The following is a 15453-nucleotide window of genomic DNA, read 5'->3' as shown; positions in this document are numbered from 1 at the left end:
AAATCGCCCACCAACATGCCTTATCCTGAGACCTGTAAGGAAGGATGAGCTTCTCAGGTCCATCAGCCTGAGTCAGAAATAAGCTCACGTTGTCTCTGCATGTGGTCACCTAACTCTCAGCTTCACCTCAGCCAGACTTTCTGGAGAATCACAGGGCTTCGCCATCTCCACTGAAAATGACATCCACCCTTTTTTTTTTAAAGAGGGAGGGAGTGTTCGGTCTCTCTCCTCCCTTCTTCCCTTTAGGCAAACAAATGGAATCAGAGCTGGAGGGGAGAGAGGGGGGCGGGGTTTCCCAATCTACACAGTCAGGGAAAAGTCTGCAAAGCTTTCTTGAGAGTTTTTAAACATCTGAAATAGAGAAGCCTTCTTGGCGCCTACACTACGCTCTTCTGATTTAATTTCTTATGAATCCCTGAACTTCTTTCTGGCCCCAGTGGACAAAGCCAGTCACGCTAACATCTTATTGGCATGCCTCTTATGCTAATCTTCATGCATCAGCCGTAGGGTCCGAACAAGCCATGCTTGGAAGGTGCTCTGCGTTATCTGCACTGGGGTGGGCACAGGGGAGCCAAGGGGTTGAAGCAATGGATCCAGCTCACTCACTGAGTTTGGTAGGTGAGCCAGGATTTAAGCCTAGTTTCCTCCACTGAAATTCACACTTCCAGCTGCAAGGTTCCCTGGGATCTCCTGAGCATTTGTAGCATACTGGAGAAGTCTGGAAGCATTGGAACAGGGCTTGGAATCTTAACCTGGCCTGCCAGCTGGACCATCTGGTCCACAGGGCCTCAGACAGGCTCTGCCTCCTTCCCACTGCTTCCTGGCCTCCTTGAGGGTCCACCTAGCCTGCACCTTCTCTCCTTAGGAGAGGCAGGCCCTGGGCCCAGCACTCCAGGCAGGGAGGCAGAGAGGGAGCTCCATCCTGCACCGTTTTTCTTTTTTTGCACAGGCCCACCTCTGTTGGGGAGAGAAGAGGGCTTTCAGAGCGTGGAATGCAGACAACTGATGAGAAGAGACTCACCCATCTTTCACAAAGTCTGAGGGACCTGCTTTGTCTTTGGATCCGGGGGCTTCCTCCTTGGAGTGGGCAAGAGACGCTATGACTTCTGAAAAGGAAGAAGGGCAGACACAAGTTAAAGGTGATTCGGCTGAGGCTTCTCAGCTGAGGTCACTTATGGCCAGGCAGTGGGGATGACTGAATGCCGGGCTGTGCCGAGCTCCACAGAGGGGCGGCAGATGGCAGCTTTCCAAGAGTGATCAGTGAACAAGGTGATCAGCAGCCACATTTGCAGGCTGACAATAGCTTGGCCATTCTGGGTAAGTGCTCTACCATTTTGTCTAATTTTATAAGGGTGGTACAGTACTTTAGAAGGTATTCTGGTTATAATATAAATTGGGATAAATCTTGTTTATTTATCTATTTATTTTTATTTATTTATTGCTGAAATTTCTATCACCGCCCATCTCCCCCCAAACAGGGGGACTCTGACTCTTTACTTCCGTTAGGCCCCAACATACCAATACAGCTATGTTAAGACTTGGGTCCTGTGATTTCTACTCATTATATTCAACAACTGGGGCTTTATATACCTAAAATAGTTCTAAAGGTGTGGAAATAAATATGTTGAAGCTTTCAGAAAGGGTTGAATTGGAAGTTAATAGATGGGTTAAAATTCCTTGAAGCTTCTGGGTAAAATTAATGTGATTAAAATAAATATTGTCCCTCATTTGATTTATGCTCTGTCCTATGTCAATAACAAATAAATATTTGCTTTGGATTGACAAGTTATTTAGGAAATTTATTTGGGATAACTGTCCACCAAGGTTTCCCTTAGCTAAATTGGGAAGGAAGATGGCTTTAATTTATCTGATTTGCAAGTATATCATTGGGACAATATTTTATCAGCCACCTGCATGGGGAATGAGAATATAGTTAAATGTTATCCTTTTTGGACTATGTTGGACAGTTATTATCTGTTTCCTTCACAATAATGGCAAGTGCTCGGAACAATGTACAGTAGAAAAGGTGTGTTATTTCCAGGAGTGCAAGATGCGAAAAATCTTCTGGCCGAATTGGGATGTGAATTGAGTTTTGATAACAAGATTCATTCACTCATCCATCCATTTATTTATTTATTTAATTTATACACTGCCCATCTTACTATGGAAGTGACTCTGGGTGGTTGAGTATTCATGAATACTTAACTCCTTGGAAAAATTCTACTTTGAAAATTGGTGGTAAATTGTTCTATTGGAAAGTTTGGGCAGAAGCTGGTATCATGACTTTAAATCAATTACTATGTAATTACTATTTTAAGGATTTTTCCCAACTTCAAATTGAATTTGGTCTTCCCAATTCACAACACTGGAGGCACCTTCAACTTAAGCATGTCCTAGTCTGCCAAGAAAATGTCGCGAAAGCAGCGTCCCCCCAAAGGGTCAGACATGACTCGGTGCTTGCACAGGGGACCTTTCACCTTTCACCAATGGATCAATGCAGCCTGGAGATCAGAAGACGTATAGCACTAGGAAGAACAGCAATGACCAGTATACATAACGTCTGGAAGAATCAAGATACCAGCCTCCCAACCAAATGCAGACTAGCTGCATATTTCCAATAGCTACGTATGGTTGTGAAACTTGGACTTTGAGGAAGGCAGGCAGGAGAAAGAGAGATGCATTCGAATTGTGGTGCTGGAGATGACTACTACGCATCTCATGGACAGCGAAGACTGCCAACAGGGAAGTCCTAGACAGAGTCAAACCAAAAATATTGCTGGAAGCCAAGATCACCAAACAAAAACGGTCATATTTCGGTCATGTTATGCGAGCCGACTCCCTCGAAAAGACAGTTCTGCTGGGACTGGTCAGTGGCAAAAGAAGACGGGGCTGCCCTCAGACTCACTGGCCTGACACCATCAGAAGGGACGCTGGAATGACTTGGATGGAACTAAAGGAAGCTGTAAGGGATGGACAGGCAGGGAGAGCGTCGATCCACAGAGCAACCCAGAGTTGGACCATGACTGAGCAGACAGACAGGCAGAATGCATCAATATGGGCCAGACACTTTGGCTGCCTCAAAGGCACCTGACTTGCTCTCTTACTTGATGGCATCCATGTCAAAACTAAAGCCTATAACACAACTCTATCAAAAGCTCAAGAATATTTTTAAAGCGGACACTTCTGGGTTATTTCAGACATGGACTAAAGAACTGGAATCTCTGATAAAGACACATCAATGTGTCTTTAAGAACAATGTATTCATGTTCTTAAAAATGTTAAAATAGCATCCACAGATCTGAAATTAGAGTTGATTCATCAAAATTTTGTATTTAGGGTATAGTGGACTCTCCAAAAAGTGTATTTGGAAGATGGACATCTGATTTTCTATGCTGGAGGTAAAAAAAAAATATATGAGGGTTTACTGACCCATATGATATGGTCATGTGACCGTTTCATCTTTTTTTTGGGGGGGATACTGTAGTGTATTAAGGTGAGAGGGTGCCTAAACAAATTGAATAAAGAAATAAAGGTATATAGCCATTTTTATGGGAAAATCTTTAAACGTTAAACATGTTAACGTAAAGTTCAACTATATACCAAAGTTTTGGAATCTGACTGTTCATCGGGGATTATGGATATGTTGAGCATGTGGGGTGGCTGAAAGAATCATATTGAGAAATTGGAAATGTGGTATTTTTCCAGATGCCAAGGAATGGTTGTCAGAAATGTGCAATCCATCCGTTTTGGAAAAGGCAATGTTTTCTACTGATCAAAGGATGCAGCAATGCGTGTTACAATGGCAGAGATTTTGTGATGTTTTACAATAATATTTGCACCGATTATATTATAGCAGTGTATTTATTAGTAAACCAGTGACTATTGACACGTATAAAATATAAGATTTTTCTTCTCTTTTTCTGTTCTTTCTTAGTTTGTATTTTAGTTTATTTGGAGTTGTCTCTTTTTTTTAAGTTTAAAATTGTAAGTCTTAAGTTAAAAATTTTGTTAATCGTGTATGTATAAATGTTTTAGAAAAAATAAAAATTACAGTAATCTAAAAAAAGTGGGCACTCAGCACCCAGGAAAAGAGACCTGGGTAAGTGTGGCTGATGTTTGGGGATGGAGGTCTGCCAAAGTGGACAAAGGGGACTATAGCTAATTCTTCTCTCTGTCCACACTCCTCCTCGTCTGGATGATTGCCTGAAGAACCTGCAAACGTTCTTTCCCATTCTGGGGGCCAGTGTTTCTCAACCTCGGCAGGTTTAAGATGTGTGGACTTCAATCCCAGCATTCTGGGAGAAACACTGCTAGGGGTTCTGTGGGTCAGAAAAGGGTTCTGGTAGAAATGTGGGCTAATTTTTTGCTCCTGACACACAAGTGGACCCACTCTGAAAATGCTTCAGCCTTGGCTAGCAGGTGCCACGCCACTCTCAAGTTGGCTGCCCATTGCTTTCCCCACCCAAGTCAAGCCCCACTTTGATATGTAAAGGCTTGCAAGGCTTAAACCCAAGGCACGCTCCCAACTTTTGTAAACTCCACTGCATAATCTGAAGGCCCTCAGGAAGGCACCGCTTGAGAATTCTTCCAAAAATATCCCTAACAATGGCAGCAGATTCTGCTTTTTCCATGGCTGGGGAATGAATAAGCCTTGGAGCTGAGGTTGGCTGGCCTCCTGCGAAAGAGGGGGATCAAGCCCTCCCCTTTCGCCCAGGCCTTTGAGAGGGTGGGTGCTTTGGGGATTTAGCCTAAGAGCAATTTTAGATGTCCTAAATGCTGGTAGAGTGCTGTGCAATTGGCCAATGGTGCTGGATGGGCCCCTCTTTGGGGGCATGACAGTGTGGCCCATGAGGCACCCCAAGTGCAATGTGTTGTTTTCATTGTTTCTGATTACTTATGGTCGATTTTAATGGTTTATTAGCTGCTCAGAGTCGCACAGTGAGTAAGTGAATGAATTAATTAATGCACATATTTCATAGCCTCCTAGAGCCACTGGAGTGGGTGGCATATCAATCAGTCAGTCATTCAAAAAATAAATAATATTCCCATCAAATTTACCAAATAATACAATGCAGGAATGTCTGTAAGGCGTGGTAAAAACAAGTCAGAATCAACACTATCAATACACATAAAAAGAGGCAGAGCCTTGAGTGCACCTTGACTTTCTTGCCCACGCCCTGTAGACACCCCTGATCAACGCCTTACCAAGCTAAGACATTCCACTGCAGTAGAAGAGCTAAATGTTTATAGAGCTATGTTTTGCCTCCTCATCCCTCTGTTGTACTTGTTTCTCCCATAACTCTGGGATCAGACATTAAAAGATGCCCACCTGTTACACTGTCAGTTGGTAGGGAAATCTTTCGCACGCCATGCCGATGCCAGTCTTTGCTTTTGGCTCGGGGCTTGATTCCAGCCTCCTGCTTCTTTGTGCTGAAGACGGGCTCTTTCGTGCCCAACCCAATGGCACTTTTGTCTGGACAGCTGGAGGATTTCTCCAAACGGGGGTGTCTGCCTACCGCGTCTTTCCTGTGAATTGCCAGGTGAGTGGGTTCCCCCACTGATTTTTCCAGGACTTTTTTGAACCTCCCTGGGCCTTCGGATGGAGATGCTATGGGGTCTTCTGCATGCCTGGCCTGTAGCTCCTGCGATGGCAGTCCCTGAAAGTCAGCCTGATGCACCCCTGGATATCGAGCAGTTGGGGGCGATGGAGGTCCAAGCTTGAGAAAGTGGATGGGGTTGGTAAAAGCTAAAAGGGAAGGAGGCTGCCTTACACGTCTGGACTCATACAGTTTCTCACGATCCCCTGAGGGACGAGAGGTGTGGTGAGAAGACCTTCCATCATGAACATCTTCAGACTTGGACACTGTTTCAGGAACGCTACTGAAGGAATCTGCCACCATTGCACCATTTCCCAAAAGGTCCCCTTGTGAGTCTGACAAATAAAGACCCAACTCATGGCATGTTTTATCCCGGCCTTTCTGGCCTTGCAGAGTATTCGCCTCTGCTGACTTGGCCAATGGAACAGCAGAGATCTCTTCCCCTCTACTGTCCAAAGGTGAAATCTGGGCAAGGTCATCCCTTTCAGAAATAGAGGGCGGGTTCCAACAGGCAAGACTGCCAACCTGTAGACTAGCATGAGCCTGTTCCTCACTTCCTGTACAGGAAACAAGTGGGCTGGTTTCTGAAACCTCAGCCCCGTGCTGAGCAAAAGGGTTGCCCCCAACCGTTAGATGCTTCCTGGACCTGGAATCTGGTCGGGGGCTGGGAGAACCCCTAAGAGCAACGAGGGGAAGTTGTGTCAGAAAGTTGCTGCCAGCTCTAGATTCTGTGATCTGCTTGGAGTTAGTCAGCTGGAAGGCTGCACTGCCACAGAGTGAAGGAAACACAGAACGTTTGGAAGTAATGGGCAAACTGGCATTGTGTGCCATGGATGCAGACGGTTGAGAATCGTGTACAGAGTGTGGAACCTGGCAACGCTGATTCAAGTCGCCTTCAGAGGTGGGGGACTGCTCAGGTAATCTGGTTTCAGGGGTTATGGCTGAATACTCCACAACTGCCTGGGGGGCAGAAGGTTTGGGGGCTAAACAGGGATCAGCCTGGCTGGAACAGGACAGCTGTTCTAGGAGTTGATCAGGATAAAGGCCTGGGGGAATTGGCTGGGCATTACAATTTGCCGCAGGTGGGGGGCCTACAGGATGCCTAGAGGGGGAAAGTGAAGCAGATTCAGGAGCCAAAGTCTGCTCAGAGTCAGCTATGAGAACTGGGGCCAAAGATTGTGTTTGGTGAGCTGCATCAGTGGCCATTGCAAAAAGAGCCTGGGGAGATGGAAGACTGTCAGCATCACAGTCACATTCTGTTCTGTCTTCTTCAACAACTGGACAACATGGTGACTCATTGGTTAAGATATCTTGTTCCATGGAAAGTGTATCTGCTGTTGCTTCCTTTCCTGATAACACAGACTTCTTCACTGGTGGTTTAAGTTGTAGGTGGAACTTCCCCACGTAATTTTCAGTAGTGTCTTGCACTGAATCCCACGTAGCAAAAGACAAATAAAGACTTAACTTTACCATCTCTTGGGCTATATTGGAGAGACCTTCTTCTAGAGATGGGTTTGGGGGGACTTCGGAGGTAGAACTCTGAGCATCTTCAAGGAAGTCCTTACCAAAAGTAGGCAGATCATCATCTCCATCACCGTCCAGTGCTGAAGCTTCTTCACATATCGCTCTATCCAGCTGACTGGAGAAATGTAAGACCGACTTGTTTCCTGCACAAGTGGCTGTCCCGTCTGTGGCTCCCTTGCTAGCATCTTCTTGCAGTTGGGCTGCTGCTATGGTCCTCAGCAATGGGACAGGGTTCTTTCCAGCATCAGAAGAACGGCCCATAGGCGGAGAATCATGGAGATCATGGGGGTTGACGGCTAACGCTAAATCTGTAAACAGTTGTGTTATTTGTTCACCATCAGCTCTTACACTTTTCTCTTTTCCACTATTTTCCCTGTTCTCTTTTTCAATATCATCTTTCCCAACACCCACGGTGAGTTGTGCACCACCTTGATCACAACAGAAAATTGTGTTCGCTTTGTCATAGATGCCAGAGGGTTCCAATTGTCTAGAGCTGTGATATATGACAGCTTGTGTCCCTGCAGGCATCATTCCAGCTAATGGGATGGCTGTTGCTTGGACACAGACTTCAGGCAAGGCCCAAGCTGATTTTGGAGAGTGACCTGCTAAGGAGACCTCCTTGAAAGAGAAGGCAAATTCTTCTGAACCAACCACAGCACTGTTATTGTTTAAACCAGAAAGAGCCAAACTGTTGTCCAAAGAATCAAATGTGTCCTGACCCAACATGATAGACAAGGGGCCCCTCTCCTTTCTGGAGGCTGTTGTTGCTTGCATAGCCCACCCTGGCACTTCTTGGTCATCATGCCCCAATTCTCCTTCCCTCAGATTTGTTTCCCTTTCGCTCTTCACTTCTTTCCGATTCAGACCCTTCTCTCCCTCCTCCTCCCCGCCTACCAACTCCAGTGCCTCTGTCTCTGCAGGTCCTGGCCCCACTGCTGTTGACAGCTCCTTCTGGTCTGATTCTGATCCATCACAATCCATATTGCTTTTACTGTGATGAGTTGGGACATTTTCCTTTAGTAAAAGAGGACTGCTAACTCCCATGTCACTCTCTTCCTCTTCCTGGAAGTGAAGAACAGGGCAGCCGAGTACATTTTGCTCCAAACTTCCTAATTCACCTTCGATGTCTGAATGATTCTCCACCGCCTTAGAAGTTCGATGGAATGAAACATTTTCTGCCTTTCTCTGTGCCACATCTAAACTTAACTCCTCTTCTTCTGAGGAAGGATTACTCAATCTCTTACTTGCTTCTGCTCTTTTCAGGGAAATTTCATTGGGCCTCATCTCAATGTCCATTCCTTTGAAAAGGTCTCTGTTCTCCTCATGCTGTGTCTCTGGTTCCCATGAGAGATCTTCATCGGAACTGGAGAAATCAGCATTTTTGTGGCAGTTTGAAAGATTATGAATCACCGAGGGAGATTCACCGACTGATTCTTCTTGAGCAAGAAGGGTGTCTGTAATTGCTGGTTCCTCACACCATATCTGGGAGAGTGTGTCATAAGGACTCGGAGTTTGGCAAAACCTAGCATCAAGGACTTGGCTCTCCATTTGTCCCACCCTGACCCTCCTGGGAGAGTTAAGAGCAGGGCTGGTTGTATCTAAAAGGGAAGACTGGGGGCTGCTTGAAGAATGAGCTGCAAATTCCCCATCAAGGGAATTTAAAGAGGAATCTCTGTTCTTCTTCAAGTGGGGCTGTCCTCTACTGAGATTACTTTTCCCTTCGGAAAGTTCTGCCCAGTTCTCCAGATCCCTCTGCCCTCTTTCCAGTTCCTCAGAGGAATCCTTCTCCATGGAGTTAGAAGATCTGTCCCACATACGTTCTTTCATAACAAAGAGAAGGGCTAGATCATGAGAGAGAGATAAATCTTCCTTCTCTTCCGCCTCCTCATTTCCAGCAACATGACTCACGATGGCAGCCTCTGTGGCATCATGGTGCTTTCTGGCTGGGGCAGGATTAGAGGCTTCATGCACGCCATGGGTTGTCAGTGGGAAAGGGTCTCTCCCTTGGATTTTCTCAGACGCCATCAGTGATGCTTCCTAAAAAAAAAAAAAAAGTGGTTACCATTATGACATGTTTGAGCCGAACACACATATTGCTTAGGGGTGTTATTGTGGGAAGGACAGAAATATAGCTAATCAATATTAAGAAGAGAACAACAAGAGGAGAAGGATGGACAAGGAAGACAAAAATGTAGGGAAAATAATACAGAACTCAAAAGTCAATTACTTCAGTTCAACCTACACATTACATAGAATCGCGTGATTAGTTCCATAGATTTTTTTCCCCAATTCTACATGAATTCCAGAGGATATTCATTTATTTATTTATTTATCAATCAAATTTTATCACCACCCATCTCCCTCCCAAGGAGGGACTCTGGGCAGTTTACAACAAAATATTTATGTTTTTTCCTCCTAATGTTGTTTCAAATCACAATAATCGAAGCTAAGACCATTACACACATGTGCACACAGAGAAATACACAGTGGGAGATGAATTAATTGTAGTGCTAAGCACCGGGGGAGGGCATAGGAGCCCTGACGACATTAGTAGTAATGACCAGGATGGCCCACTGAGCGCCAGGGTGATGTAGTGGTTAAGGCTAAGGCTAAGTGGACACAGGATCAAGGCCATCTTCAGTCATGGAGCCTCCATGGCCAGTCTCCTCCCTCAGCCCAACCTGCTTCACAGAGTTGCGAGTTTTGGGGGGGTGGGGGGTGGAATAGGAGAAGGAAGAGTCATGTCCACTGTGATGACCTCCTTTTGGAAAGGCCTACATCTAACATCTAAATCAATCAATGAGCCCCTGCTATGGCTGGACATAGCGGTCACATCCAGAGATCCATCAGGAACAGATCCTTCTGGATGTCTGGCACTGAGACCTCCTGCCCGTCGCATGCTGCGGAGGGGAAGCGGGGAAGCGCTTTCATTTCTCATGAAGCTCCTGGAAGAAGGAAGTCGTGCTGGCCAAGAGATAAGCGCCTGCTGTTCTTTCCACCAGCCCTGGAAGCGGTAGCTCTGATCGACGTGTGAGGGAAGCGTGTCCTGACCGAAAGGAAGAAGGCATCATTTCTGGTCCTCCCACACCCTTGCCAAAAAGGGCCCTGTTTTCTGTTTCCCTCAGAGGAGAAATAGCGTTAGCAATTTTCTGCTTAGATCTTCTGTTTTGTGGATGTTAGTTGGCTTTAAAAAGAAGTCACTTGAGGGGCTGAGGATGGGCTCCTTTATGCCCTCTTGGGAGACTTCAATTTACTGCTGTTTTGTGGAGTACATTATAGCTTCCTTCAGATGCCATTTTCTTCACCAAAAAGTTGATCTTCACATTCAAAGTACAAGAAAGAACAAACAATGTTCTAATCATTTGCTTGAAGTCTGCTAATGTCGGTTGCTTCCAGGTGGGCAACCACCTTATCTAATTTGCATCATGTGCACGATGACACCATGACACCTGCAGCATCATTGCAGCAGGTACCGGGCCCTTCTGCCTCCCTTTCCTTCCCTTCAACCTAATCCAGGTTAAAGCAGCCTGGAAGGATGGCTGGGCAGCCACTGCTTGAACACATCTGCTGAAGGGGACCCAACCTCTCTTTGGGACAATGGTTCCTCTATCAAACTGCTCTTAATTTGGGACTTTTTCCTCTTCTTTGGGATGCTTCTGCTGGATGAAGGGAAGGGAAGGGATGATGGAAATGTCTTCTGAGTGAGGATGGTTTGTGTGAATGTGTGAAGGGGGGATCAACACCTTATTTTACATTGTTTTAATCAGCAGTAATACTTTCAAAAAATCTTGTTAATAGGCTTTCTGAACAGTATACGTACATACATAGATTGACCTGCACAGACTTGCAGCAGGTGCAGACATTTACTGGGTGGAAGGAAATCTCCAGGACAGGTTCAGTTGGAGTAGGAAGCTGGGCATTGCATAGGACTGGGGTTCTATTTTTATGTTTTGTTTGCTCTTCCTTGTGGGGAGGGCCTCTTCCTTTTAGGGGAATAAAGTGTTTTTGTACAGAAACACACATGCATGTATATACGCACACTTCAATATGGTCAACTGACTAATCAATAAAGTTATTCATTCATGTATATACGCGCACACACAAACAAGATATAAATGTCTGTTGAACAGCCTTCCACAGACTTTGTCCATTGGATAAATAGATCTTGGAAAGTGATCTTTCATCGAAGAAGTGCTTCCTGTGTTTTCCTTGATGAATGTTAGTGGGCATCTCAGAGTCAAAGATACAACCACCAGCTAGACACGTGGAGAGACCAAAAAAACGGGCATCAGTGGTGGAGTCAGGCTGTGAAGGTCTCTTGGGCATGATGCTCTCCTTAGTTCTCCAGGCTCATGGGGGCCAGTCTGCCTGGTGGCCCTCCGTGCTAATATTTGCTTGATGTTTTTCCTGATGCAGAATCCATGCAGCTTCTCGAAAGCAAGGAGGAAGTATGGGGGGTGGGGGTTTAGAGAAGCTGCACAGATTCAACTCCTCCCATTTGTCACTTGGAAGAACTGATGAGTGGTTAAGGCAAACCAGACACTCAGTTCATAGTGAATTGAATTACCTTAGTTTTTATTTAGCCTCAACGGCACTTCTGCATGTTTCTTAGAAGAGCATTTTAAAAAAGCCCAGTCATCCCTTTCCTTGATGCTGAGTAGCCTCAGCATCAGGAGGGGAAAGTAGAGTGTAACTCTTCCAGAAATAGACTTTCTAAAATAAAATATGCACAACTTTTGCCAAATTTGGGGAACAAAACCACGGCATCTCCGATGAGATGCTGCATGAGTGATCTCAGACTGCTTCACAGCCAGATGGGGAAGACCGGTCATTCCACCACCACAGGCATTGTCCAGGACAAGCCACGACACCCCTCGCCCCTTAACCCTTCCTGCCCACACCGACTGTTCTACACAAAAGCAGGACAGAGCACTGGGAGCACATTTTGACATTTTCAACATTTTCCAGCATTTGCTGGAAAGTTGACCCTGCAGATCTCTGCTCTTTGCCTGGCTGAGAAAGCTCCTGTGTCATCGTTTTTCGGAGTGAACAGAAAATCCTTGACTCGAGCCTTGCCTCAGTTGCGCACATACAGCAGACATACAGTCTGATTACAGATGGCTCCTGCAAACAACGAATTCTGACTTCAGCAAAGGCGTTCCTTTCCTAGCAGCCTACACTGGAGAAAGAGGAAGAAAGAGAACGGGAGCTAGTGAAGGCCACTGAGAAGAAAGAGGAAGCGTGATCCATTGCCCCCAACAGCAGCACCATTTTTGAAAGAGCACTCTAATATCGTCATGATTATCAGGAGGATTCCCTGAGGTTTTAAGGTTCCAGACCGGCAGAGGTGATCGAGCAAAAGGGATCTGCCAACAGCTGCTTCTGCTAGAATGTCAGTATTATGTTTTTGGCCTATGACCATATATTGTAATTGAAATAAAGTTTTATGAATATGCCCATGGAACTTGGTTACCCAGTGGAAACACAGTGATATTGCTCTGAACTGCACTGGTTAATGTGTGGCCACAGAGCACACCATGTGTACAAACAACAACAACGTAGCAGAGTGGAAACCCAAGGGGTCCAGGGTAGATTCTACACACCGTCCCAACTTAGGCTGGTTTTATGTCGTCATTCTTGATCAAGCAGAAAACCAACAATAACCTAGGAATAAGGATCCCTCTCCCAGAATGAACACCTGCTGAGTAATATTGCATAATCTAAAGGCATAATTCGCACACACCAAAGGCAAGAAACTGGTTAGTGTCCAGGCTGGGCGCTTTTGTAACACCCAAGGTTTTTAGGAGTTAAGAGATAAAGTGTTGGATTCAGAGAAGCCACAGTTTCAAAAGCCACCCTCACTGTTTATTCCCTCCCCCCAGAGCTGGACCATGAACAAGGCTGTTTTTCCTCACTTTAGGGAAAAAACGGAAGCCTTCTGCAGACCTTCACTCAATGGATGTCTCATGGGGCAATCTTGTGAAGCTCCCCTCCCACCAGGGTGGCTCAAGGAATGATGGGCTTCAATAGGACATCTGTCATGAGTACTGATGGTGAGCAGGAGGGGGCCTCTATCCAGGGGGGGAAACGCATGTGTAGTACTGAGGAATTAAGCAGCCATTCAAAGAGACACAGATCAGACCCGCCTTGACTTTTGGGGTTTATCTGTCTGGGTTTTCCCCACGCTTCTTCAGTTTGTTAGGATTTTCTGTCTAATGTAGCAGTAATAAAGCACTAGAGACCTATTCCTTGTCTCAGCATGGTTCCTGGCTGTTAGGACAACATCCATACCCACAGCCTCCATGGATGAAAGAGGAGGCCTTTCTGCCTCTATGTTCATCAGGGTGATGTTCAGAGTTCCACAGGTTTGCTGTGGGAAACATGAATGCTCTAATGAGTAGTGCACAAGTGAAGCAACCAAAGACCCTTCTGTCTGAGCTTTCTGGCCTCGGGTTGCTGGTCAGATGCTTCCTAGAAGAGGAACAAGAGTGGCCTCTTCTACAGTGGGTCCCTATGACATGAGCAGCTTTGATTCTGGTAGTTATAAAGAGTCAGCAACGTTACTAGTTCCTGACAGTCCATTCCTCCTGGAATTTGTTCAGTCCCTTTCTAAAACAGGCTACCTTGGTGTATCACCAATCACCACATCTGGTGGGAGTGCATTCCACAGTTCCTTAAGGTCACTTCCACAACACCAGCTCTTACACCACCATGACCACCACCACCATCCCAATCCATCCCAAAACAGATTGATACCAACTCCTGCTGACCTCAACATGATGAGAACATGGTTTGTGTGGAAGTGCCCGAGATGCTGCTGAAGCAGTTCTTCCTTTCACAGGTCCTGAACCATTTTCCAGGAAGCCTCAATAGGTCATTCCAAGTACAAACGCCACAAGAGTGGAGAAAAATTCTCTCGGTGCACATTTTCCATACTGTGTATTGTTTCATATATTAATTCCTGTCTGTTCTTCAGTATCTGAATGCCAGGCAAGCAAATTGTCCCCATTTAGCGGAGCTCTTTAAAGCAGAGCTGAAGAAGCTTGGGGAGGCACGGCCTCCTGGAGTCAAAATACAGAAATGTCAGCAGAAAAAGACCCGGGTCTCCTGGGGCTGTGCGTTAGGGAAAAGTCATGGAGCAAAGCAAGTTGAGGAAACCAGTGGTTAAAACATTTGTTTCCTGCCAAGGGAGGCTGGACGAGCTTTGTCATTCTCCCCCTTTCCCTAGCAGGCATGGTACTTTTGCTGACAGGCCTTCTGCTTTTCAGAAGAGGCAGGAGTATCTGCATGCGGTGCCAAAAACTTCAGGATGGCAACTGTGACCACATGGCTCCCTTTTCACTGCAATACAGAGGCTTTGATTGCATGGTTGTGCCCATTTTGACTTTTTTAACACCCCTTGCAGATACTCATGTAACTGGCTGACTTGTGTAAATGCTAATTATCTACAGCACTGAGTCCTTTATGAAGAAGCCATCTCCAAAATTCAGGCTTGGCAATCCAGTCAATTTGCTTCTGTGCAATGCTACAGTCAGAGAAATCGTGTGCGCATGAAATGGATCAGAGGTCCAAGAGAAACTCCCTGGCAAAAGCACAATGGCGAGACTCTGAGCTGGGGAAGCTACCTCTTTCAGGGACCCTTATAAGGGATTCCTCATCAAGGCGCACCTCCTGAGATCCAGGAAGCCTTCTTCTGATGCATCTTGACCTCCATTCACCCAACTGAAGATGGATCAGTCTGCAAAGGCAGTAATCTGGCAGGATCTCATTTTGGGAATATTGGTGGAACTGTCATTCATTCATTCATTCATTCATTCATTCATTCAATCCAATATTCTCTGTTGGGGTTGCAATAGCTCTTCAAGGTGGAACATGGGCATAATAATGCCCCTCCACTCAGGCTAGTCTCTATGGACAGGCCTATGCCAGGCATATCCTCTGTTATTTCATCATGCCCCCCTGAAGTGTTAAAGCAAGAATGGACTTCCATTTGGGGCTATGCCTGGTTCTGCAGAACCCTTCGGGGGCTGAGGGATGGGGCCATGATACCCTTGGCAACTGTATCAGAGGAAAAAGGAGAAGTTTAGACCTGCGACCACGGAAGTTACTTCCAAGAGAATTCCCACAGCTTGGGCCACAGAGATGTTGACTGATATGGAAGTCCACACCCACTCACAGAGCACATCCATCCCACCCCCTGAAAAGGGCATAGGAAGGCTCCAAGCAACTTTGCCCTGAACTGGGGTAGCACCCCAGGAGGGATATATGCTCATTCAGTTAGCCAATGGTTGTGGAAAGGCTCAAGGAGAGACAAGGAGGCCTTCAGGAGGAG

General features: G+C 45.9%; 1 protein-coding gene across 1 annotated transcript in view; it reads right to left on the bottom strand.

Annotated features, from left to right (window-relative positions):
• Nucleotides 1–7962, bottom strand: part of LOC134500896 (uncharacterized) — a 28025-nt gene extending 20063 nt beyond the window's left edge. Inside the window, exons 1-2 of the mRNA XM_063308369.1 lie at nucleotides 5330–7962; nucleotides 1022–1106 (exon numbers count right to left, since the gene is read on the bottom strand). Of these exons, the coding sequence (XP_063164439.1) occupies nucleotides 1022–1106; nucleotides 5330–7895 (2651 nt within the window). The 5' untranslated portion in view covers nucleotides 7896–7962. The remainder of the gene's footprint in view (nucleotides 1–1021; nucleotides 1107–5329) is intronic.
• Nucleotides 7963–15453: the final 7491 nt, after the last annotated feature.

This window comes from Candoia aspera, chromosome 7 (genome assembly GCF_035149785.1).
Source record: "Candoia aspera isolate rCanAsp1 chromosome 7, rCanAsp1.hap2, whole genome shotgun sequence".
Taxonomy (NCBI): domain Eukaryota; kingdom Metazoa; phylum Chordata; class Lepidosauria; order Squamata; family Boidae; genus Candoia; species Candoia aspera.
This window is presented reverse-complemented; position numbering and strand designations above follow the sequence as displayed.